Source organism: Xiphophorus maculatus, chromosome 5, assembly GCF_002775205.1.
Source record: "Xiphophorus maculatus strain JP 163 A chromosome 5, X_maculatus-5.0-male, whole genome shotgun sequence".
NCBI classification, from domain to species: Eukaryota; Metazoa; Chordata; class Actinopteri; order Cyprinodontiformes; family Poeciliidae; genus Xiphophorus; species Xiphophorus maculatus.
Genome location: NC_036447.1, coordinates 6640316 through 6666273, shown reverse-complemented (window position 1 = coordinate 6666273; position 25958 = coordinate 6640316). Strand labels below are relative to the sequence as shown.

The following is a 25958-nucleotide window of genomic DNA, read 5'->3' as shown; positions in this document are numbered from 1 at the left end:
CTAAGATTTTGTGTTTTAGTAGTGTTGTTCCACTGGGAGTTTATTTCACTTATTATATGAAAAATGTTTTGTTATAAATGAAATAATCTGCCAGAACTTTTTCACCCATGTTAAGGAATTGTTGACTTAAAACAAGCTGCTATATCTTGCTTAAAAGTTTAGCCTTTAAAATACTGCTATCAGTTTATAAATCACTGAATGGAGTAGCGCCACAAGACAATAAAGATTTGCTGTTGTCATAGCAACCTTCCAGACCTCTGAGGTGTTGCGGTTCTGGTTCTGGTCTGCTCTGTGTCATCAGAACCAGAACCAAACATGGAGACGCAGCATTCAGCTTCTATCCATCACAAATCTGGAACACGCTTCCAGAAATCTGCAAAACAGCCGAAACAGAGTTCCTTTAAATCTAGACTAAAGCCTGTTTAGAGTTGCTTTTGATTAATAATCAATGAAACATTAAAAACAATGAGAAAATGTAAAAAAAATTTTTTTTTAAAAAAGTCTATGACTTTGTATTTTTGTGTTTTATGATATAAAGCACTTTAAAATGCCTTGTTGCTGCCATACAAATAAAATTAGATTGACGTTAGTTTTGTCTCATTTCCATTGTTCGCTAGAAAGTAGAGCAAAAATACTTGGTGGGATTTTGTGTCTGTGCAGTGAATTTAGCCAGTCCTTGTAAAGCTGTTGTTTGAACCTGTTGAAAACAAGTTTCATCATTCATTTTTTAATTTGTAAATTACATGAAACGCTTCTGCTGTATCTCTCATATAAAAAGTGCACACATTTGCTAGTTTATGGCGCAAGATCCTTGGGTCTAAAGTGGCTGTATAAACAGTTAAATATTTGCCTGCATATAAAAATAAAATCAGCGACACAAATATTGCACACCTAAGGAGCTTAGAGTTATTCTATGAAGGGAAATATACAAACAGGGAAATAATAAAGCCTCTGGAGTTATAAATATCTGCATCTTCGGTTTTAAAACTATGCATGGAGCACGTCTCTGGCTGCAGGTGGGGCAGAGGTGGAGTCACGGCTGGCGATGGGGGGAAATGGATTCAGGCTGTGCAAGTGAGAAGAGATCAGCAGGAAGTCGTGGTGGACAAACGGGACAGAGCGGCTCAGTGTTGCTGGGCGTCTAGCTCCCTCTGGCGGCAGCCCACGGCAGTGATGAGAGCAGCTCCCTTGCCACTGCCGTCCTCCGATAGCAGGAAGTTAACATCACATTTAGGGGCAAGTTCTTTTACTGTCTGGTGGAAGATCCGAGAGAAGCTGCAAGGAAGAGAACAATTTGAGACTTTAAAGAAAACCTGCACAGTAAACATGGATAAGGGTTTTGAGATTTTCCTTATAGTTTAGTTTTATGTGTTAAAAAGTATGACAATTGGCAGTAAAATTCCAATAAAATAATAATAATAGGAATAAAAACCAAGACATTCTTGGTTTCAGTTGCAGCAGTTACCCAAAAACTAAAATGAATTAATCATTATTTTAACTGGTGTTGAAGGCCAGGGGAAATATTTGTGCTTAAACTGACCTACTGACCAAGCCATTCACTATATCCACTGGCAGATTGTTTCACTTATGACAAGATACGTTTACCATCTGATAAGCAGAGGTGGGCAGAGTATCCAAAAATTGTACTCGAGTAAGAATAGCACTACTTCAACATACTTTCTTAATATGTTGAAGAATTACTTCTTAATTTTACTCAGGTAAAATTAAGAAGTAATTTGTGTTTTAGTAGTAATTTGTTTTTGAGTTATTTCTCTTAATTGAGAAATAACTCAAGTAAGAGAAATAACTCAAGAGTAAAACAGTATTTGGTAAAAAGTCTACTTAAGTACTGAGTAACTAATTAAATTATAAATCATTTTATGTTTAAAAATTCTGTCATCAGACAAACCACAATATAAAGTTAAGTTGAAATTTTGGTATTTTAACCAAAATGACAACAATTCATATAAGTAGAAAAAAATTAATTCAGGTAAAAAATAATTTCCAAATCGGTTTCTAGTCTAACAAAAACTGCAGGTGTGTTTCTGTGTTTGTGAATTTTTGGTTAAAACATGTTTGTTTTTCACAGCAGCAATATATCATAATAAAATTACTCAAGTAAAAGTAAAAAGCACAGGGTAGTGAAAGTATTCCTAAAATTTTTTTTCCAAAAACATTACTCAAGTGAATATAACTGAGTAAATATAACTAGTTACTACCCAACTCTGGTTATAAGTGACATAATCTGCCAATGGAAAGGGTCCTTTAATTAATATTAAGGAATTATTGATTTAAAATACTTGGTAAGGTTTTGTGTTTTTGCAGTGTACTGTTTGGTGTTGTGCTGGTTCTCCACCTTGATGCAGATGATTGTTTACTGTAATCTGGGTCTTACTGTGGGTGCAGCTTGTAGAGCGTGCCGTCCACACCCACGGTGATGTCCAAGTGGTCCAGTCCTCGGTTCTCACGGATCTTGTCCACCACGGCGGCCATTCCGGCTCCGCAGATCTGAGCGGCGCGGCGGGACACCGTTCCACACACCTCCTTAACGATAATACTGTCATCACAGGTGCTGTCGAGTCCCAGCTGCTGCAGAATCGCTCTGACCTGCAGCAGCGCCAGACGATCGCTGTGGAGGAGAGAGTGAAGAGAGAGGGAGAGGGTCAGAGGTCAAGCAACAGCGGCGGAGTCACCGGATACGTCTCAGCTGTTCCCAGAGGCAGAGGTAATCGTACACCACAGCGTCTCTTTTCTTTCTTTCATGTGTTGTCTTACTGAATGCTGCCTTTCAGAGACTCTGGGCTGTAATGCTGCTTTCTGTGAACATTTTAACCCTGTTCTAGTGCTAAACTTTTCTCTAAGAATTATTCACTTAAAACCTGTTGTTTGCTGAAATGTTATGTACAAGTTGGTTTTGTCTTATTTGAAGTGTACTAAGATATTTGTACTAGAAGCTAGATCTGCCTTAAGGACAAATTTTGTCCTTAAAGACAATAACTTTTGAAGTTATTGCGATAAACGATAATATTGTTTTGGGACCATTTTTGAGTAATATTATGATAATGGCATAATAAAGAAAGAACAGATTCCGAAAGATCAATGAACTTTAAATTCCAATAAACATTTAACACTGGAACTGGAAGACATTTTAAATATCCAAAATAAATAAACAAAACAACAACAAAAATTAGTTATGGTGTTTCTATAAACAAAATTGGCCTTCAACAAATGGACTAGTTGAGACCAAAGCACCAAAATGAAGAATTTAGTCATCCAGATTTTGATAGAAAAAGAGAAAAATAATATATAATGCAAATGGAAATGATTGACCTTGTTTTAATTGATCATACAATTAATGGATTTATTGCTTTTTATGATGCTTTTGGTCTTTTTCTGTTTTATTATATTGTGAAAAACTTAAAGCAATGGGGAAAAAAATAAAATAAATAATGCCACTAACAGAGGAGACATAAATTTTACCCAGTGAATTCTCTCAACATGTTCACAATAAATGCAAGCAACAATTTGTTAGGAATATTTAAATGTTTTTTTTTTTTTTTTTTTACATGAAACAGCAGTTTGTGGAAAACTGTTAGCATAAAATGTGATGGATTCACTCACCTCTCTATTTGTGACAGAAATTTGGTCTCAAAGATGCCGCGAGTCTTCAGTGTCTCTGAAATCTGTCCTCGGAAGAGGAAACCACGCTTCGTCAGATCAATCAAAATCTGCCGCACGATTTCTCCCAAATACATTCCACTGCACATCTTCTCATATCTGACAGGCGTGAGAAAGAGATTTTGGTTACTGCATTGTGAAAATGAAACACCGGTCTGATTATTTTGATCATGAGTATAAATTAGAGTAAGTTTCTAAACTGGAAAATTGACCTGAAAGTCTCATTAAAAGTAGGGGTGCACAGATTGCGGTTTTCTGGCCGATCGCAGATGAACAATCTTTAAAAATCCTGATCTATTGATTCCGATTTTGGCCGATACCAATTTATTTTGTGTGAAATGTCGCTAAATATAGCAAGAACGTCGCAGAGTTGGCCACAGTAGGGTGACTAGTGGTAACTTCAAATGTGCAGAAATGACCTGGTGTAATTATCGGTCGATCATTGATCTCCCAAATTTAAGGAAATCAGCACAGATAAATTGGATGCCGATAAATCAGTACACCCTAATTAAAAGTGTTGTTAACTTTCCATGGTTTGTATTTGACCTCCTGACCTCTGTTTTCCTTCGTTGAGTGAGTTTTCGTCCACCGCCTGATCATATTTCGTCCTGATGTCGTCCAGACAGCCGTTATCTCCAAACGCCCCCCACTCCATGTTGACGCACATCCGACCCTCAGTGCCTCCCACTATTTCAATGTTCTTCAGCTCCTCCATGTAGCAGGCGTTACTTCCTGTGCCTGTAAACATACAAAGCAACTTTAAAATACTTCAACCAATCAATAAGTTTAACAATTTAACAAATTCCATCATCAATGTAGAAACACATTCTCTTATTACTTATCACTCTACATGAGAAACTTTTCTCAATAATTACAAAATACATATCTTTCATGGCCACATACAGTAAATTAAGAATATAAGCTTAAAACAATATGTCATTCTCCCCATTGTTAACTCAAAATGTGTAAGACTTAATTTCTTTTTTTTCTTATAAAGTAAAGTGGAGCATTTTTTCAAGTCCTCATCCAAACTATTCCATAATTTTACTCCATACAAAATTCACATTTGTTTTAAAGTAGTTCGCACAATTTTACTTTTGAAATCCTTCGGTTGTTTGTTACGGAGCCCTCTAGGGGACATGGGGATTTTTTTTTCTTTTGCGTTCCCTCGCAAAACTTTTGCGTTCCCTCGCAAAACTTTTGCGTTACCTCGCAATACTTTTGCGTTACCTCGCAACACTGTACTGGTCAGTTATGCAGCATAATTGAATACTGTAAGCCTTTCCTACGGTGGGCGCCGTACTTTATGCTTTAATATAAGGTTATGTGAGGTATTTCCATGAATTTTAGTATCTTTTTGTGAAATATCTGAAGTTTTATATCTTTCCTTAGGATAGAAAGGCACCACAAACCTACGATATAAACAGAAACTTTCCGTAAGTAGGAAAGAAATAAAAACACATTATAATTTGGACTATTTCTGAGTTATTATCGCGGTTAATAAATCATCTGACAGTTTTGATTGTGTCTCTGTTGTGTTCTAGTCTGAATGGTTTAAAGAGCTGCTTTCAGTGCCGCTCCATCTTAGCCTTAACAGACATAAACATGCAGTAAAAAAATCAATTTTCAATCAGTGTTTTGCACCAAACAGTTTTTACTGTTAACAAGTTTTTATTATTAAAAACACGACAAACTAATGATGGTAAAGGGCCGCACTGGGTTAACTCGGGGAATCTCATCTGTCCGTGTATCAATCAACTCCAAACCATTTCTTTGTTCTGTCACAATTATCAATTTATTCCATTTTGATGATTATGCTCCAAACTTTGCAAGGACTGACCGCCCCGCTCACCGCTTCCTAATACACACAAAGCCAGTATCCTTCCCATTCATACCTGGTGACGTCACTCCCACGTCGACACACCTAAGTGTCAAAGCCTCCTGCTCCTGTCATATCAATAATTACTTATTTCATTCATATGGCTCTTACAGAGCCTCAGTGAAAACTTGTTTATTATTATTAACTGCTTGGTGCAAAACACTGATTGAAAATCGATTTATTACTGCATGTTTATGTCTGTTAAGGCTAAGATGGAGCGGCACTGAAAGCAGCTCTTTAAACCATTCAGACTATGAACACAACAGAGACACAATCAAAACTGTAAGATGATTTATTACCCGCGATAATAACTCAGAAATAGTCCAAATTATAATGTATTTTTATTTCTTTCCTACTTACGGAAGGTTTCTGTTTAGGTTTGTGGTGCCTTTCTAAAGAAAGATATAAAACTTCAGATATTTCACAAAAAGATACTCACATTCATGGAAATACCTCACATAACCTTATATTAAAGCATAAAGTACGGCGCCCACCGTAAGAAAGGCTTACAGTATTCAATTATGCTGCATAACTGACCAGTGCAGTATTGCGAGGGAACGCAAAAGTTTTGCGAGGTAACGCAAAAGGTTTTGCGAGGGAACGCAAAAGTTTTGCGAGGGAACGCAAAAGAAAAAAAAATCCTCATGTCCCCTAGAGGGCTCCGTAGTTTGTCACTTGGGCTTAAGATACAAAACCTTTGTAAATTAATTGGCAATAATGTCTTTATAGCTTTAAACATAACTAACAAAATTTTTAAATTAACCAAATCTCCTAGTTTTAAGATATTTTATTGAATAAAGAAATTTGTATTCACTTCATACAGAAATCTTATGGCATTTTTTGTGTCACAAACAAAGGCTTAGTGTTGGTATTTATATGTATTGCCTCAAACGTCTTTGCCTGGTATAGAGAGCAATCTGGGCCAAAATTGTAGACTCAAAAGTAGTTGTGGGGGAATAAATAAATAAATAAATAAAAAAAATCAAATGAGTTAGACCGAAATTTATTGTAGATCCAAAACTAGAAAGAAATTTTTACAACGGTGTATCAGGGCCACTGTAGATAGACAAAAGAAATACATTTTCGCTGAAAACTCATAAATTTAGTGATTAATCTCAGAAATTCTCTAGAAAACTTAGAAATTTTGTAGAAAATTTTCAAAAGATATTTTTCACATTTGAAATTCAGAATTTTTTTTGTAGAAAAGTTTTGATTTTAATCCAAAAATGTAATTTTTGTCATAAATTCACTACTTACTACTACTTTAATTTTGCATGTTTGCTTTATTGAAAAACATTTAGTTTTCAGTTTCTTTTGGCCTTGATTGAATTTATTTTCAGTAATAAGAACAGGATTTGGGTCACATTCTTTCAAAATGTTTGCTACATTTAGCCAAGTTAAAAAAAAATACAAGTTGATCTGGGTGCAGCAAAGTTGGCTTTTCAGTAAAAGTCTCTTTTCTTAAAACTTTGTTATAAAAACACAAATATTTTATGTTGTACTTTACATTTTCCTGTGAAAGAGAATTATGTTGGTAACAATTTTTACCCTGATTACAAATTAGAAGTCTCCATCTACATCTGCAGGCCACACAAAATCAGTCTAAGGGCCACAAACGGCCCCTGGGCCACACGTTGGACACCCATGCTCTATACAATAAGTTAAATATGGAACAACAAATGAATTATATACTTCATGATCTTTTACTGATTTAATAAATGTATTAAAAACATCTGGAAACCAAATGAAAAAGGAAAAACGAAACGGCTCACTCACCTGCAATCAGTCCGACTTCACACGTTGGCTCTTCGTACGCACAGGTCATCATCGTTCCCACGGTGTCGTTCACTATGGCAACCACATCCAGCTCAAACTCCTACAGTACAAGCATGATGGGCTAAAGACTGAAGTACAGCAAAATTTGTTCATGTAACACTTGAGAGGTCGGCTGAAGTCTGAAGTTCACCTGCGGCCATGCAGAATACATATTTTAATACTTTCTCCTCCCTCAGTTTATTTTAGGAAGATAAAATAACAGAACATACTGTAGACACAACCCACTCTACTGTAGACATAACCCACTCTACTGTAGACACAACCTACTCTACTGTAGACACAACCCACTCTACTGTAGACACAACCCACTCTACTGTAGACATAACCCACTCTACTGCAGACATAACCCAGTCTACTGTAGACATAACCCACTCTACTGCAGACATAACCCACTCTACTGCAGACATAACCCACTCTACTGCAGACATAACCCAGTCTACTGTAGACATAACCCACTCTACTGCAGACATAACCCACTCTACTGTAGACATAACCCACTCTACTGTAGACATAACCCACTCTACTGCAGACATAACCCACTCTACTGTAGACATAACCCACTCTACTGCAGACATAACCCACTCTACTTCAGGTTTATAATCCATTTTAATTCAGGGTTAATCTGTGAGCTAGATCTTGCACAGTCTACCAGTATCTTGTCAACATTAAGTAATTTGATATCTTATTCTTAGGTGAATCTAGTAAATACAAACTTCTGACTTCTTATATGCAGTCACTGTTATGACAAAACCTTACCAGTTTCCATGCACCTTGTTAAAACTGCAAATTAATTAATATTTAAAGGTTTGTTTTGTGGATTTTATTCTGATGTCATCATATTACTGTTACTAAACCTTATACCTCAACTTTGCTGTAAAGAATGTGGTGGAGTTTCCACCTCTACATCATAGCAGATACTGTAACTCAAAAATCATCCTCATTAGGTTGTTTTTTTACCTTAATTACTGCAGTTGTTCACACTATTTGAAAGCAATGTTAGGCTGCGTTTTTAATAGAACAATGCTAAATGGAAATCTGTTGACAAGAGAATTAAAATGAGGGCTGATTACTTTTTGATGCCACACCGAGAACAATGCATGTTATTTACATTTTGGGACACGCTGATAATAAATGATGCAAGCTTTTCCTGAGAGCTGCCGCCACCAGCTGTCAACACATGCTTTCACAACCATCACCACACACAGCTTCAGTCCAGTCCTGCACTGCTTTACCTGTCGGACAGGGATTTACTCTCAGTTTATACTTACTGGGTCTTCAAGCTAAAGAGAGTGAAATCAGTTTATAAAGTTCATCATCTGTAACAAATACACAGGTGGGCAGAGTACCCAAACACTGTACTCAAGTACAACTGGAGCTTTTTCTACGACCACAGCTTGAGTTTTGTACTCAAATTATTAATGAAATTGGAGAATTACATCTTTAGATATGAGTTGAACATGTTTGTTCTGTAAAGTAGTTTGAAATTATGCTGGTTGATGTGAATTGGCACCATAATAATTAACAAAAAGTTAAAGCTTACATGGAGATATCAAAAATGAAATGTGAACATACAACATTATTGATAATCAAAAATATAGGAATATTTACTTCCTGCTCTTACAAAACCTCACCCTGAATGTTGAGACACATCTTAAAAGACGTACTTTCAGGGTAAAATATTTCTTCCTTTTAAAGTGATCTTTAGAAATGTTCTTCATTCTTCCTTTAGCCTTTCTTAACTATTTCTGTACATATTGTCTGCTTTGTCACAGACTTTCAACCCACACATTTTCCATCTAGTCGGCTTTTGCAGAGGAATGTTGTTTCATGTTTATAATTACCTCTTTTCTTTTGATTGCTTCTCGGAGAAGCTCCACAACATCTTCACCTTCACAGTCTGTTGCCTTGAAGCCTTTTGTCCAGGTTACCAGGATACCCTGAGGAAAACAGAATGCTGATCGGAAAACTTCTCATGTAATGGATAGAGAGAGCGTAGGAATGCAAAATTCAACTATAATTATGCTAAGTGTGATAAAAGTTGTAACACTTGAGATTTTGTCCATATAAATCAAAGTTTTTGGCCCTCTAAGTGATTTTGTCTGGTCCTCGAACACAACACAAAAATGACAGTCTTGTTTTTCCAGTTCAAGTTTGGACGTTTATGCAGTTAAAAAATTTTCACTGCCTTTCAAAAAAGATACAAAATAAAGTCTCCTAAATATGGAAGTAGCCATTTAATTAAATTTTGCAGTAAACAGAACAGCGGCTTTTACTGGAGATCAGATTTTGATCTATTCTTTTAGTAAACTCCACTGAATAAAGTTTGTGAAGAACGAACGACCCGTATCTTGTTGCTGAGAACAAACATGAAAAACCCAAAGATCATAGAAAAACTGTCAACATTTAAAATATAGTTTTAGTTTTGTTTTTTTAAACAAGGCAACCTGTTACGCAATAATTCACAATTCCTCTTCTCATAATAATAGTAGTAATACTATATTGAACAATTGATATTTGTTTGTCCCAGCATAGCACACAATAAACTTAAAAATAAGTAAATAAATAAAGTAAAAAAAAAATATATATATATATACAGTATATACAGTAATACTAATAATAATAATAACAATCTCTATGAAAATCAGACTTTATATTATTAAAATATTGTATTGTGTTAGCTTTTTTTTTATTAAAAGATTTTAAAAGAATCTTTTGTGGCCCTCAATTACCTCGATTACCAATCACCTTGACAGTTTTGGCCGATAAGGTAGAAAGTTTGGACACCACTGATATAAAATAAAAGAAAGAAGCTAAACAAGAAGTCTGTATTTAGTCTATATGCATATGTAGCTAACAGTTTGAAACATATGCATATATAATTTTTTATTTTTTTTTTACAATAGCAACATGTAACTGTGTGTTAAAGAAGGAGTAACGTAGAACGTACTGCGTCCAGGCTGGTCTGGTGACAGGGGAAAGAGAAGGTGAAACCCAGCGGCAGTCGAGCGCTTTTCATTCCCATGTAGTCCAGGAAGTCGGAGATGCAGTGCACAATGTGGTCAAAAAGCTGCAGAGAGACACTTAGGTTAGATTCACTGGGGATATAGAAGTAGGTACTGTGTTTTCGTGGAAATGTGTCAATAACAAATAATGCTATTGCACAAACATTGAAATAAATCTGTGAGAAAGAAACTTTTAGACCAATCAAACAGAAAACCTCCAGAAAGGAAGTTATTCTTAAAAATGATCTAATTCTAAGGAGGGAGATATTAACATTACCTCCTCTCCTGTGCCCTGCATGACTTCTATGGGAATGGCGTAGATTTTGTTATGCATTTCTACTGTGCGCTTCTTCCCACTGCGAATCTTAACCAAAAGTACACGGAAGTTTGTTCCTCCAAGGTCCAGAGCTAGAAAATCTCCATTTTCTGAAAAAATAAAAAAAGCATTTGTTAACCTGAAAGCCAGCAGAATCTATTCAGTCAACTTCTTATTTTTTGGACACATTATAAACTATTATATGCAAGGATTTAGTTTCTGTTTGTCGTCCTGCTACTGACGAGAGACAAATCTAAAAAGGGCTTTCTAAAAAACATTGTACCTGATACGCATATAAGCAGATATTCATATTTCAGCTATGAGAAGAGACGTTGGCTTCTTAAATTGTAGTCATTTTACAGAAGAGCTATATATTCAACACGTTTGAATGACACCTGACTTTTTATAAACTGTGCGATGCTGTGAGAGCCATGGAGGAGCCAGCAGCACATTGTACGAAAAAAAACCCCCAAAACAAACTATCATCCTTCTACTACTTCCTCGTGTTTTCTTCTGTGTTTCTGCCAGTAGTAACATCCGGCTGTTGATCATGTGACTCGTGTGATGCGAAAAAGTCTTTCGATATGGCTGAAAAGACACCTCGTCCTAGCACAAAAACTTATCAAAACTTGAGTTACTTTGAAATTGGCATGTTTTCATTAAGCAAATTTATTTCCGTAATTTCAAATTGCACAGTTTTATAGTTAACTGAAACGCAGCTAGTGATGTCAGCCATTTACTTAATGTCAGGAGCTCCCAACACCTTTTGACGCTATCATTTTATTAACAGGAAGTTGGTAGATTGTAAATATGTGCCGACTTGTCCTTCTCGTAAATGATGTAAAGTGTAGGCTAACTCGAAAGCAGTGAGTTTGGTGAGTAAACACATCCAGCAGGTGATTATCAAACTAATTTCAGTCTGCTTTTTAGGATTTTTGATGTTCCTTTGCTTCCTTGTGATGGAAACTCACTAGAAAGTGAAGCTTTCCCTTGATGTTCCTGTTAGCCTGTGCTACGTTTGGTGTTGTTGAGACATTACTGATACCAACAAGTAAAGAGCAACCCTGTCTATAGTTTATGTTTGAACGAGATTCATGCTTTCTGTCACCTGTTCCATCTGGTGTACTCCGAACAAATGTAGGCAGCATTTTGACTGTCGCCTCCTTGTGGGTCTCCTTCTTCAGGCCTCTTTCGATTTCCATTCTCATGCGTTTCTTCACCTCCAGCAGTTGACCTTTGCTCAACCTGAACTCTGCCATAGTCTCCTGAATCTGGCGCGCCTGGTCGGTCAAACGGTAGGCCACTGCTGTCACCATAGCAGCACCTTTGCCACTCCCACTTTCAGACAGCAGGAAGCGGACATCAGAGTCTGGAACCAAACGACGTACGGTCTTGTGCAAGCGCCGGGCGTATCTGTTGAAAAACACAGAGATGTGAACGATTACTTTCCTGCAACATAATGGAATACAATCCTTTCCCACCGTTGCTTTATGGTTCAAGGGAGCAAGTCTTTAAAGGAGGGTATTAGGCAAAAATCAACTTCACCAAACACACACCCAGGGTGTTGTTTCGACTCCTCATTCATGCATGTTTGAGAAATCCTTGACTTTCTTGTTGCAGACATTTGGGGGTGCCGAAACACCTGCTATGCCCCACGGATTTACCCAAAGCTTCGCCTTGAAACATCAGTCATCCCTCACAGAGCTCCTTCAGACTAGTGGTAGCAGCAATTAGCAAACACCTGGTGGAACTGCATGTCTGGAGGATCATTGCTGTAACTATGTGGTGAAGGTGGAGTATCAGAAAAAGTAGGAGCTTCTTAAAGAGACAGAGACCAATTTCATTTAAATTATATTTTGTCATGTCAAATGTCATTTAAGTTGTTTTTGATATATGTAGCATTTTCATAACAACTGAAGATAAAGTAGTTACTTTATAGTTCATTAAAATGCCAGTATGTGCCTGGAAATTACACAATACTCCATCGTTAAAGAACAAAACAACTAGAAACATTGACAGACAGTTTTTTTTATACTTATGACTACATGAGGTTCTGTCGTTAAGTTCTTCTTGAGTTCCCATTTTCTTAAATACTCACTGAGGGTGCATTTTGTAGAGAGAACCATCGATTCCCACAGTAGTGCGAAGGCGTGCAACTCCTTTGTTGTCCTTTAGGCGTGAGAGGATAGCTCCCAGAGACGCAGAAATCAGATTTGCAGAGCGGAAGGACACAATGGTGCATACATGCCTGACGGCCAGGCAATCTTCATCTGATGGCTCCACACCAAGTCTGGTCAGGATTTCCATACATTTCTTCAGTCCTTCTTTAGTCCTAAAACAATATTTTTACCTCAATGAATACCTCAAGAGAAAGCTGGAGAACTAGTCAGTTTTCTGTTCACAATAGATATACTGAACTCATCTTAAAGGGACCTATTTTATTTTATTTTTGTACTTCCATTTAGGTCTCCACTGCTTCTAAAAACAACCAAAGCTCTTTAAAAAAGCCACCCAGTCATTTTTTGGCATTAAGTTAATGTTTTTTGGTGTCTAGAAAATAAGCCATATCATCAACCGTCTGAATGTAACATCATAAATCAGAAGGCACATAGTAAACCCAGCGAAGCCCAGCCCATCACCTAGCAACCCCAGAGGAGCTCTGCCCATCACCTAGCAACCCCAGAGGAGCTCTGCCCATCACCTAGCAACCCCAGTGGAGTTCTGCCCATCACCTAGCAACCCCAGAGGAGCTCTGCCCATCACCTAGCAACCCCAGTGGAGCTCTGCCCATCACCTAGCAACCCCAGTGGAGCTCTGCCCATCACCTAGCAACCCCAGAGGAGCTCTGCCCATCGTCTAGCCACCACCAGAGCTCCAGCATGTTTAGTCAGCTGGTTGTACAAAGGCTGCTGGAAAAGACAAGTTTTTTGTGGTTGACTTACCATCCAGAAACTGCTTTCTGCATTCATGTTGGTTGTGCAGGAGTCTCTACTAATGCTTTTCAAAGATGTATGGTTGTATAATTGTGCATCTTTTTGTGGCCATATTCTGTAGCAAGTATAACCATTGAGTTAGGGGGTGTGGCTAGCAGCAGATTATTTGGATTTAAAGTGACAAGAGAAATTCTAAAAAAATTAAGCTCAAAGTAGGCAGAACTGAACAGACTAAAATCTCATTATCTACGAATGATTTTGTGGAAAAATAAATAAGCAATGAACATGTTTTATACAGCCCATACACCTATCCTAACCTGTTCAGGAAAGCACTACAGGCCCCCTTTAACATTATGATTCAAGTCCTTAGGTTTAATACTCCTTAAAAAGTGTAGCCCCTTAACTGTAACTCCTGCAGTCTATCCCAAAATGTGTCCTTATGTTTCACATCATAACACAAGCCATTCTCTGCACTCACTTCTCTATGGCAGAGACATGCTTTGTTTCGATCTTTCCTTTGGTCAGAAGCTCAGGAGTGATTCTTCCCTCAAACAGGAGCCCCTCCTTGGCCATTTTCACCAGGATGAGTCGAACCAGCTCTCCCATGTACATTCCACTGGCCATCTTCTCAAACCTCGTTACAGAGAGAAATTCTTCAACTTTTAGACTAGCTTCACTTGACAAAATGCATTTTTAAAATTGATTTGCACTTTAACTTACAATTGCTTTCCTGGGTTGAGGGAACCTCTGTCAATCTCTCGATCAAATTCTGTACGAATGTCTTCCAAAGAGCCGTCATCCCCAAATGCCCCCCATTCGGTGTTAATGCACATCCGGCCTTCATCTCCTTCCACCAGATCAATGTGTCGCAGTTCCTCCATGTAGCAGGCGTTTGTCCCCGTACCTGAAAACATGCAGAGTAAACCAACGTATTTGTTTGAACTAATTTGCCCTCATTCTTAAGCCTGTCACAATAATCAGTTAATCGCATAATAAACTAAAATGAGCTCAATAATTTACATTCTGATTCTGATTATTGTAATTTTGTTTACAAAGACATCACGATACATTTTATTTATGGTTTCAAGTTGTGTGTGGTTTTTTTTTGTTTTATTGTTGTTTTATTTTAGATGCTTAAAATATCTTCCAGTTCCAGAGTTAGGTGTTCTTTGCCAAATTAAAGTCAATATACTACTTACAGTAGTATATAGTCTCAAAACAACAGTATCGTCACCTTCCTAAACTAGGTGCCTTCCTATGACATTTTTTGCCAAAAGTGATTTGTTTTTGCCTAAATCATCTTTTGGCAAAAAAAGAGGCAAGGATTTTAAATTTCTTTTGCTAATATCGCTTTTAGCAAAAAACGGCTTACGCTATTACTTTAGAAAGGTGACTATATTATCATTTATCACAATAATTACTGGGATAAGTATTGCAATAATTAATGTCGCAGTAATTTATCGTCCAGTAACATTGGTTTTCGTGACAGGCCTGCTAACTTTACTGTAAAAGATACAGCTTTGGGCAGCTCTGTCTCTAAATGTAGTTACACAACTTTGAAACCAATTTACACTGACTGTTCACTGGCAGAAAGCTGTTGTCAGCCATTCAAATAAGATCACATCACATGACCTGATGTTGCGTTTTTAACATATGTTGCATTGACATTTGTCTCTTTACAATGAATTCATTAAAAAAATCATCTCATCTCTTAATTTTCACCTATAATGATTCCCACTTCACAACGCTGATCATCAAATCCACATGTCATCATGGTGCCAACTGTGTCGTTCACCACTGCCATGATGTCTGCTTGATAGTCCTGGGAAAACAAAGATCCAGAAATTTAAATACATTTTACTCGTATAAAAGCTCTCAAATGAAAAAAAAATTAAGACTCACCCCTCGTTTCTTAATTGCCTTGTTGAGAAGTTTCACAACATCCATTCCCTCTACACCATTAGCCTTAAACTTCTTTGTCCAAGTCACAAGGATGGCCTGTGAAAGAGACGCTTTCGTCAACCTGGTTTAAAGGTTTGCTGGAGAAAAGTTCTCTATAAAATTTCATTTTTATGGAACGTCATGAGAAATTATTTGTCCCTTACAAATTTCTTCTTGTTTTGATTTCTTGTTCCTCAGATCATCAAATGGTTTAATTCACAGATGTAAAAATGCTATACATACCAACCTGATTCAAGTAATCAGTTAATTAGATCTTGATGATCCACAAGACTTTTGAGAAAGTTTTGTGTGATCTGATGTGACAAAAAATACCATTTTACAAGGTGTATAGAGGAATGTGTGATAAATTGATTTTATTGATTAATTGAGCTTTCTATTTTTTTTCTTTTTTTGGTAAATCTTAATTTATTCCTCACCAATCCACTTCCTTTGTTTCCAGAGCGATGCTAACCCACTCAAGAGCCACCATCTTGCTTCACAACCGTGTTTTACAGCTTCTATTCAGCTCAACTTTTAAATCAGGTAATTTTAACTTTTATCGAGATAAACATTTTTAAAATATTTTCTGTTGTTTGTAATGTTATAAATGTTGGATTTACGTATTTGAAGAAACCATAATTTCAGAAATCCTGATGGAGAATGTCTGCCCAATCATTTGAAAATTAGGCAAAGCATAATAGGATGGTTAAAAAAAAGTTTGACCTAGTTAAAGTCTGAATTTAAATCAGATTGAAATGATGAGGCATGAAATTAAAGAGTCAAGTTGGTTTGTTATATTTTTTTTTCTTTAATAAATGAGGTTATTTTTACATTTTCTCTGGTTATCTTTGTCTGACATTAAATTAGTTTGAGTTGAAACATAAAAATGGGATTAAAAAATATAGAAAAGATTAAATGTGTAAGGGACCAAGTACTACTTCACAACCATGCACGGCATAATCCAGTAAAGTGATTACCTCATCCAGTTTGGATTGGACACAGGGGAATGAGAACGTAAATCCCACAGGTAGTCTTTTATCCTTAATTTTTTGTTTCTCCATAAAATCACCCAGGGACTCAGCGACATGGTCAAAGAGCTGCAGACAAACAAAAAGATTTTTACAATGCAAATTAGTCAGAAAAAGCATCATAATCGCATATTTGTAGGATAATTATTGTCGTATAGTCAGTGCTATATATACGTTTCATAACTTTATTTCATAAAACCTGGATGCCACATTAAGAAAACCAGTCCATGCAATCTGGGCTTTGCTTTCATTGTCGAACTAAAAAGAAATTAAAAACATAATACATTATTAAAATCTTAAGAAAGACGTTTTACAATAATACCACACGATGGATATACTGTACAGTTGAACAAACTTGTTCGTTCATGGGTCATGTTACATTTCTTGCCAGCTGTCTGCAGCGTTTCATTAACTAAATTTGTCTCGTTCTAAGTCGGGCCTTTGGGCAACCCCGCTGCCGCTGCCGCTGCTGCCAGTCGGCCATGTTTTGATTATTGTGTTACAACCTGAGCAGCAGCTGTTGTCTCTATAAGCCTGGTGTTGTGCAGCAGAACTGAAACTCTCCCCTCCTAATGCTCACAGAGACGATCATAAAAACTGACCTTCACCATGTCCTGACATGTAAATATGTTCTGTACAGAAAGACTTTAGCAGAGATAAATAACAATGCATCCCATGGCTTGTACAATATGTACTGATTAAGGGTGTTTTCACTCCTGATAGCTCAGTAGACTGGGTTAGATTGGGGACTGAAATTGCAACATTTGTCGCATTTTGAGCTGACAAGTTTGACATGTCACCATAATCCAAAACTCTGTAGTTTTAAAGGGGCGGTATCATGCACTTTATTAATTTTTTTAAGCCCTATATCAAGTTATTCCACCAACAAAAACAGCAGCAATTAGGAAACACCTGGTGGAACTGCCCACCTACTAATCTCATCATGCAAATTACTCAGTCCACAAACGGTTTTAATAGGTTTCCTTAGTTGGTCAACTTTGTGTTGTTTTTTTTTTTTACACCTGATGGTCCAGTAGACTGGATTTGATTAGGAACTAAATTGCAAAAAATTTTTTCATTTTCATCTGGTGCGATTTGCTTTCATACTGCACTGTTAAACAATCCAAACTAATTTAAAAACCTGTTCAGCTGCTCTCCGGTGGTGGCACTGCACCAACAACTACTGAAGGAAATGAGATAAAATTTTTTGAAGAAGACACTGAGCGCAACTTCTGTATTCACGAAATACAAACAAAATTGGAGTAGTGTCAGATTTTAATGGCTGTGGGATTTATCTTTTATTTTTAGTAAAAGACCATGAGCTGTTTTCCCCACTAGCACTAAATTCTTGTGTTTGTTTTGGTTGTGTTTACCCAGAATGCCATGTCCCTATAGTCCACTTCCTGCTTTTGGAGCGGTCTCTGGTCCGCTTATATGCCTATGCATTCAAACCCACCAGAGTTCATTTCAACCAAACCGATGCATAAGTTTTTAGGCCGACTAAAATTTGTTTTTGGTTCTCTTCAGAGTTCAATTGCACATTCACACGTCCCCAAACAAACCGGACTATCTTGACAAAGAACTAGAGTTTGATTAAAGCAGACTAAACAGGCCTGGTGCGAATGTACCCTAAGACTCCAAGATGGGAGCTTGTGTAATAGATTGGTTTGTTGCCCCTAGTGGTAGAAATACAGATACACCTGTTCTAGGTATAGTTCTTAGTAGGCCAACTGATTAGGTTGGGTTAGCCAGAAAAACTGTACTGAAGTGGCTGTTCTGTTCCTGCGTTCCACATTCCCTCTGCTTGTTCTTTCCAACCCCAGAATATCACAAAAATTTAGAATCTAGAAAGTTATGCATAGTTAAGATTTGAACCGGAGATCTATTTGATGTCGGAAGGCTTTAGAGTCTAATATTTGCATTAACCTTCTGCACGTGACGTCACGCTCTCTAGAACATCAAAACAACTAATGCGCTCCTAAAAAAAACAACCAATGTACTCCTTTTAAAGCTAATCTAAAAACAGACATCTGTAACCTAATATCGCTTCTATTTATTTGATTTTACTTTAAAAAATGGTCACAGGACGCTGAGCGGTCGGCTGGACAAGCAGACAAGGGTGCAACCAAACTTGTCACTTTATTTGATAACTTTTAATGACAGCAGATACGGTGGTGATGGATAGCAGCTGTTAATCATAACACCGGCAGCCCTCGGTGTAACCGCGGATTTGCAGCGAACACTTTGTACAAGGTAAGAAGATTAACGTTCATATACTTTATAAGTAAGTATGATTAGAAAGGTATCAAATATCGCATTATGGAGAAGATACTCGTCTAACCGTTAGTAACCATGGAGACGGTGCCGCACCGTCATGTAGCCTAGCGGCATGGTTAGCGTCTCGTGTTTTGGACGGTTTTAAGCCGGTTCCGATGTAAGGGGAGACACTGTTAATGACGTTGATGTAAATCCTGTGGTGTGAATTCAGACAAAGTCAGTAATTTGATCAACACGTCAGGAAGGAGGAGGTACGGGTCGGTTTCTAGCTAGCTGTTTCAAGCGTTGGTTAATACTACTAGCGACTATGAGCTTCAACCAGGTGTGTTACGTCACAGACAAATTAGCTTGACTCGAACAAGTGGAAGCCATGAATAAACTGGTAAAAACAACTTTGAAAAACAATTTCAGTCGCTCTGTGCAATACTCCCGTCCCTCACTTCTGACGTCCAACATGTCGCCTCGAATGATTGAGTGACGTAGTTGCAAATGGTCAATAGGAAAAGGAAAAGGGTTTAGATTTGGCTTAAAAACACCTGAAGGCTTCATTTACCTGTGTCCCACTCCCATGGATGATGTCATCAGGAGTTTCATAGACCTGGCTCTCCATCTGAACTGGCTGCTTCTTGTCCTGTGTCACTTTGACACGCAAGATCCGAAAGTTTGATCCACCAAGATCAAGAGCTATGAAGTCTCCCTTTTCTGTCAAATTGAGAACATAATGAGACGTTAGATTTATTACCAGAATTATTCGGCCATACTTTAGTTTGTTGCAAAAGCCAAAATCTGGTTCAGTTTAGAAAGCTTAGACAAATTCAGTTGGTTGTGACTGTCATAATGCATAAGCCCTGTTTAAACTTTAGTGCTTGGGGGAAGAAAATCAAGCCAAACAAAACTCTGAATCCTTTATTTGTGTTTAAAACTTTACCACACTTTTCCATTGGATATAATGCATATATTAAACTTCTGTGCTCCTGGATTCTATGAAATACACCAACTATGCATAGTTATGATTGTCCTCCCAGCACTAAAAACTGACTAATCAAATATGCATCTCTATAATAAATTCTAATTGTATGGTTTTGTTAGGATTGTAATTTTCTACTTTCAAATTACTTCTGCTCAGTATAAAACATGACACATGAGCAAATGTAATTATCTTATTTTGCTTAATAGATTTAGACATTCAACTGTACATACATATTAAGCAAAATTGTATTGCTTTAATAATAAAATAAATAAAACATTTATCAATATAGTTATATACAATAAAAAATTTTATAATGTGGTGTGAGAGGGAACTAGAGTAAAATTAGATTTAATACTTCAGCTAAAGACCAGTGTGTATTTTTGAACCTGTTCTGTTGCTAGTTAAATTTTTTGTATGTTTTCACAAACAGCTTGTGATCCAAGCAGAATTCAGCTTTATTTCTTGGTATTAACTCAGAAATATACAGTCTCTGACAGTACAACTATCGATCCTATCATTGCTTATCTATTAATCTTTTTTTAACTCTCATCATGCCTTGAACTTTGCCCTTTGTTCCCCTGGTTCTCTGATGTTGAAACTAAAGGCTATTTATAATGTGTGAACCCTGGAGTCAGGCGGTGCCATTGCTCAACTAAATCAGACGTGTACTTCACTCTTATATCCATATATAAATAATTTGTAGTTTATTAAGGAAAAGCAATGGAAATGCTCCCCACTCCAAGAGGAAGTCGGATGGTTTTCTTTTTATAGCCACTTATCTCTGGGTTCTGGTCCCGGTAAGAATAGATGTGCTGCCTTTGTATCTTTTAGCTTCGGCAAACAGGGCTCACTCTCAGACAATGGGAAAAGTTATGTTTGCTTTCCTGTATTTACCTTTTTAAGTTGGCACAAGCATCTAGAAATTGAGTTGGACCCAACTTGACCCTGTGCTGGTTGAAACTCAGGCAACTATTGGAACTTGCCAGTCGTGGTACCCGGTTACCAGAGCAAAGGATTTCTAAGTATTACATGCATTCAGTCACTGAACACTTTCACTACCAGAGACTTTATGTTACTATGTTTGTAACTGATTATAAAGACAGAAGTTGTCCAAATCAAAATTCCTACTTTGTGGAAAATTCAGTTAATTTTTGTGATTTGAAACTTTCAACTTCTGGCTTCAAATGGACTGTTTTCCTATCTTCTCCTAGCTAGTTTTCATCCCCTCTCCATTTTGGAGAAAACTATTGTGGAGAGATGCTTTTCTGTATCTATCATGGTTTAAGGGCAAATTTATCGCCAGATTGCTGGAAGACATTTACCTCTGACTTCTGTTGCTAACCCATACGATGCTACATTCTTTCTGTGCAAAAAATCTTGGCACGACGGAGGTTAAGGCTGTTTCCTTTTTACTTTTCTGTTGTGATGCAGGCCTTAAATTTCATTCATGATAGTCTTAAAAAGTCTTCAGTGTGAGTTGGTGAAACCTGCATTCACGCCCTACCTGATCCATCAGGGATGGACCTAACGAAGGTGGGCAGCATTTTCACCGTCGCTGTGGGATTCGTGTCACGGCCGAGTCCGTACTCCATGTCCCTACGGAAACGGCCCATGATGTCCTTCAGCGTCTCATCAGAGAAACGCATGGCGTAGAGGTACTTATCAATCTGGAGAACAGACACACAAAGATGGGCATAAGGGAAGGTTAATCAGTCACATAAAAAGATCAATTCAGCTGGGATACCAATGCCAAAGTCTAGGTTATTGGAAATAAATAATCACATGTAGTGCAGGCAGCTATCTCACTGCAAAAACAGAAAATCTTACCAAGTAATTTTGGTCTAGTTTCTAGTGCAAATATCTTAGTACACTTGAAATAAGACAAACTAACTTTTCAACTAGATAAAGAGGCTTATTTTAAGTAAGTAATTCCTTTATGTGGATGGAAAAGTGTTTGTTCTATTGGCAAATAAATAGCATGGGAAAATATCTTGTTGTAAGTTAAATAATTTCTCAATAGAACATCAATATGAAGGAATTATTTACTTTAAACATGTGTCTATGTCTTGCTAAAAAAGTAACTTGTAAGTTAGTTTTGTCTTATTTCAAGTTTACTAAGCTATTTGCACTAGAAACTATACCAAAAATACTTGGTAAGATTTTATGTCTTTGCAGTGCTGGACTTATACAACCTTTTATTACATTTTAATAGTGTTGGAAGCATATTGCTGTCAGAAAAATAAGATTTTGATTATGATCACATTATAACATCATAATTATATTGTACAAACATAGTGATATATTGTTTATTATATTGCATAAACATGATGATTTCATCCAGTGATGCCGTTGGCGATAGTTTCCAGACAGTGCATGCATAATGATGGCTAGCACAATGGCTAATTTACAAGGTTTGGTCAGGTTTTGCTTCATGCTTGGTGGAAAGATGCTAATGTTGCTGTGTATTGTGGATTAAATCACTATAAAAAGTATGTGCATTCAGAATAGGATCCTAAGCAAAATGAGATTGCACAGAAGGAAAAATCAATCCAGTCCTCTAGATATGGTGGCCTATCTAATTGACCAGCTGGAGAGTTAAGGGAAGCATTAGTTTCACCACGTTAAATGGATTCAAAGTGTATATGTTGTAATTCAGACTTTTGTTACACTTTCTTGAATCCAGTAGCAGACAATAGTTTGTCTTTGTAGTTGAACAAAGACAAAAGAGGCGGTTGATGTGAGGCGTTTATGTAAATCCTGGACCTAATTTCCTGTGCCATGTTGACTCCTACCACGTAGAAATAGCAACAATAACTATCCATATTTTTAGCCATTTATTTCTCATCAAGTATCCCAAATAAACTTCTCCCTAAAAGCATACTGCTGCCACCATCTGGAATAAATTATTACGTTTATGCAACATATTACCATGTTTGTGCAACACAATTATCATGTGATAACACGATAGTGTTCAAAAAATGTATTTTCCTCCATGACATCATTATGCTTCAGTATTAACCAGTTATAGTGCAATGGAAAAATATTTCCACCCTCTTAAATATTTCAGGTGATCAAACATGTTAAAATCAGAGATAGATGAGTAAATACAAAAAACTGTGTTTTGATATTGATTATATTTTATTCTTCTCAGGTAAAATAACTATCCAAATCATTCTGACCATAATGTGACTAAATGAATTGCCAATTGACACCAACTGCCATCAAGCTTTTGAAATACCTGGAAATTAATTTTTACATCTCTGTGGAGAAATTTTAGCTGATAAAGCATAAATCGGTTGTTTAAGGTCACAGCAATTTAGTAGGTCAGTTTAGAGCATTCATTTTGTTTTTGAGCTTTTCACAGGTGGACTTGCTGGTAGGGCTGGACGATATGGCTGAAAAAAATATATCACGTTTATATCAGTCGATGCCAATAATTATTGATTAGTTTTTTCTTTTAGTAAATATGAAATATTGCTTATCTGGTGGTGTGACCTTTCCTGTTTTGTCCACAGTTGTTACTCTATGCCGTTTTTGGTTTTGTTTTTTTTAAGCAGTTATGAGGCACAGTGGTGAAACTTAAACCGCTACTGTGCGAGTTCCTCAACAGGTTGTTGCTAGGTAACCAAAGAATGAGTGAGTTGCTAGGTAACCAAAGAACGAGTGAGCTAGTTGATTCAAATTCAGAAATACTTTATTGATCCCAGAGGAAAATTAAATGTTGTTGTAACTCATATTAATTAAAATTCCTCAAAGAATTACTGTAGATGGACCAACTATTCTTAGAGGTTGAGTGATGAAGTCTTTGGTAACACTTTATTTGACGGGGTGTGCGTAACACTGACATGACATAACACCTGTTATCAACATGAAAGACTCTTTATGAATGTCTATGGCTATTGTCATGAAGTTCCATTGGGTACATAATGACATTTTTAATGCGAAGTTGCTTTAAACGTTGCAATAGAAGTCCATTAAAAGTGCCAACTTTGCATTTAAGTGTCATTTTGTACAGAATGACACTTCATGGCAACAGTCATTGACATACATAACGACTCCTTCATGTCCATGACAGAGTTATGTCAATCTTATGCATATCCCGTCAAATAAAGCGTTACTAAGTATTTCCTCAGCCTACATTTCCCAGAATGCTGTGCGTTTCTGGATTGTAGTTCAGTGAATATTCCATATATTGAAAATGTATTCATTATCTGTCTGTCTTATTGTGATATATATTTATTGTCCAGCCCTACTTACTGCCATCATCAAGGTTGACTGTCTGTGTGACGATCTTAGTACATTTGAAATAAGACAAAACTAACTTACAAGTAACTTTTCACCACAATATAGGAGCTTGTTTTAAGTCAATAATTCATTAATATTGATGAAAACGTGCAAGCTATAAGTGAAATAATTTACCAGTGGAACAAGACATTTTAACCTATAATATGGGAAAAGTAGTTTTTCAACCGTATAAAAGAAGCTCCTATTTGTTTCTAAAAAGTTACTTGCAAGTTGGATATTTGCTCTAAAAACTAGAACAAAAATACTTTGTAAGATTTTGTGTTTTTGAATTTGAGTTTCAATGTTCTAATAGATTTATGTTTTTGTTTCAGACCTGATGAGTAACAATGGAGAACACAATGGGTGAGTAAAACCAAGGCAAGATGGAGTTCATATGACTTTTTTACAACAGCCTTCCAGCCGGTGTCAGTCTTCTCTGGACGCCATGGCAACCAGTGCTGTGAAACCCTCTGACGGTGGCGACGTGCTGCAGACACCATCCCTGACCAAAGCTCAGCTCAAGGACATCGATGTCAAACACCAATAATCCATCAGAAACCCAGGAAACGGTCCAACCCCTGACTCACCGCTTCATCGTGACCTTCCCCACTTGTAGCTGTGACAAGCTACATCCTCCTCTCCCAACGTGATCGGCCCCCAGAAGCCGATTCCCAACATGCCGCTGCTGGTAACCATCATCTGCAGCTGTCACGGCACAGAAGCCTCCAGCATTATCTCCTGGTTTAACGTTCTGCTGCTTACCTTCTTGAGCTGATCATCCTTCAGCTCGGTGAAGTAGTAGGCCAGAAGCTGAGCCGCTATCATCCTGCCCAGGAGCTGTCAGCTGCCGTGTGCTTCTCAAAGTAGAGCCTGTGGAAGAAGGAGGCCTTGCTCAAGTTTACTCCTCTCCCCCCCTCACTGATCCGTCCAACCTGGAGTGAAAGAAGCAGCAGGCTTGAGCTGAGCAGCTGGGCAAGGCAAGGTTACAAGGAAAAAGGTCCGGTTGCTGTGCCTGCTAGTCTGCGACACGCAGCACTCACCGCCTCTCTCTCTCTCTCTCTCTCTCTCACACACACACATGCAAACAAACACACACACACACAGGCTAGCTTTTACTCTGCCTCTCCCCTCTCAGTTGCTAGCTCCCGGTTAGCTCTAGGGAGATGTTACAGCTTTGCACTGGAATGGTCTTTCTGCTACGCCCTGCCCCCACTAAGCCTGCTGATTGGCTGGATGAGGAATCTGAAGGAGAGTAGAGGGCTGACAAGAGGAGGGAGTGTGTGAGAATATGAGAGAGGAGGAGGAGTGTTGGCTGAAGAAGGAAGCTGCATCTGTATGATAAGCCACCGGCCGTGCTCTCGTGTTGCTACGTGCAGAGGGGCAGGACCACACCGTGATGTCATCATTTCTCTGACTGCGGCTCACTCAGCATCAGCTGCAGAGCATCACTTCAGAAACATTTCCCGCACATTTCTGTCATGCACATTTATAGTTTTGATGTCTTAACTCTGCAACACACAGCAGCCAAATCAAAAGCCCTGCAGGGCTTTCCTAATGATTAAACTATATTAACTGGTTCTACATCGGGGTTTTAGTAGTTTAGTTTTATTTCATTGTGACTTTTTATTTGTCTAACAATTATTAATTATTAGTCTTAATTATTTTTTTCATGCTTTTGCTAGTTTTTATTCATTGTTATTAGTTAAGTATGGTTTTCATTAGTTATAACAGTAGTTTAATTTTTGTCATACTTTGGTTCATTTTTAGGCACAGAATCATATTTTTAATCTTATTGATATTTATTAATACTCTCA

The 25958-nt window shown here is 37.3% G+C and overlaps 1 protein-coding gene across 1 annotated transcript; it reads right to left on the bottom strand.

The window, feature by feature from the left end:
- Positions 1–564: 564 nt before the first annotated feature.
- Positions 565–25444, bottom strand: LOC102227832 (hexokinase-1). Its single transcript, XM_023334174.1, has 18 exons — positions 24907–25444; positions 21365–21527; positions 19444–19592; positions 16563–16682; positions 15547–15642; positions 15367–15466; positions 14365–14548; positions 14123–14278; positions 12810–13043; positions 11820–12124; positions 10673–10821; positions 10341–10460; positions 9235–9330; positions 7334–7433; positions 4233–4416; positions 3622–3777; positions 2396–2629; positions 565–1275 (listed from the first exon to the last, which is right to left on the bottom strand). The coding sequence occupies exons 1-18, from the start codon at positions 24967–24969 to the stop codon at positions 1125–1127; spliced, it is 2760 nt and encodes a 919-aa protein (XP_023189942.1). The 5' UTR covers positions 24970–25444; the 3' UTR covers positions 565–1124.
- Between the last annotated feature and the right edge of the window lie 514 nt (positions 25445–25958).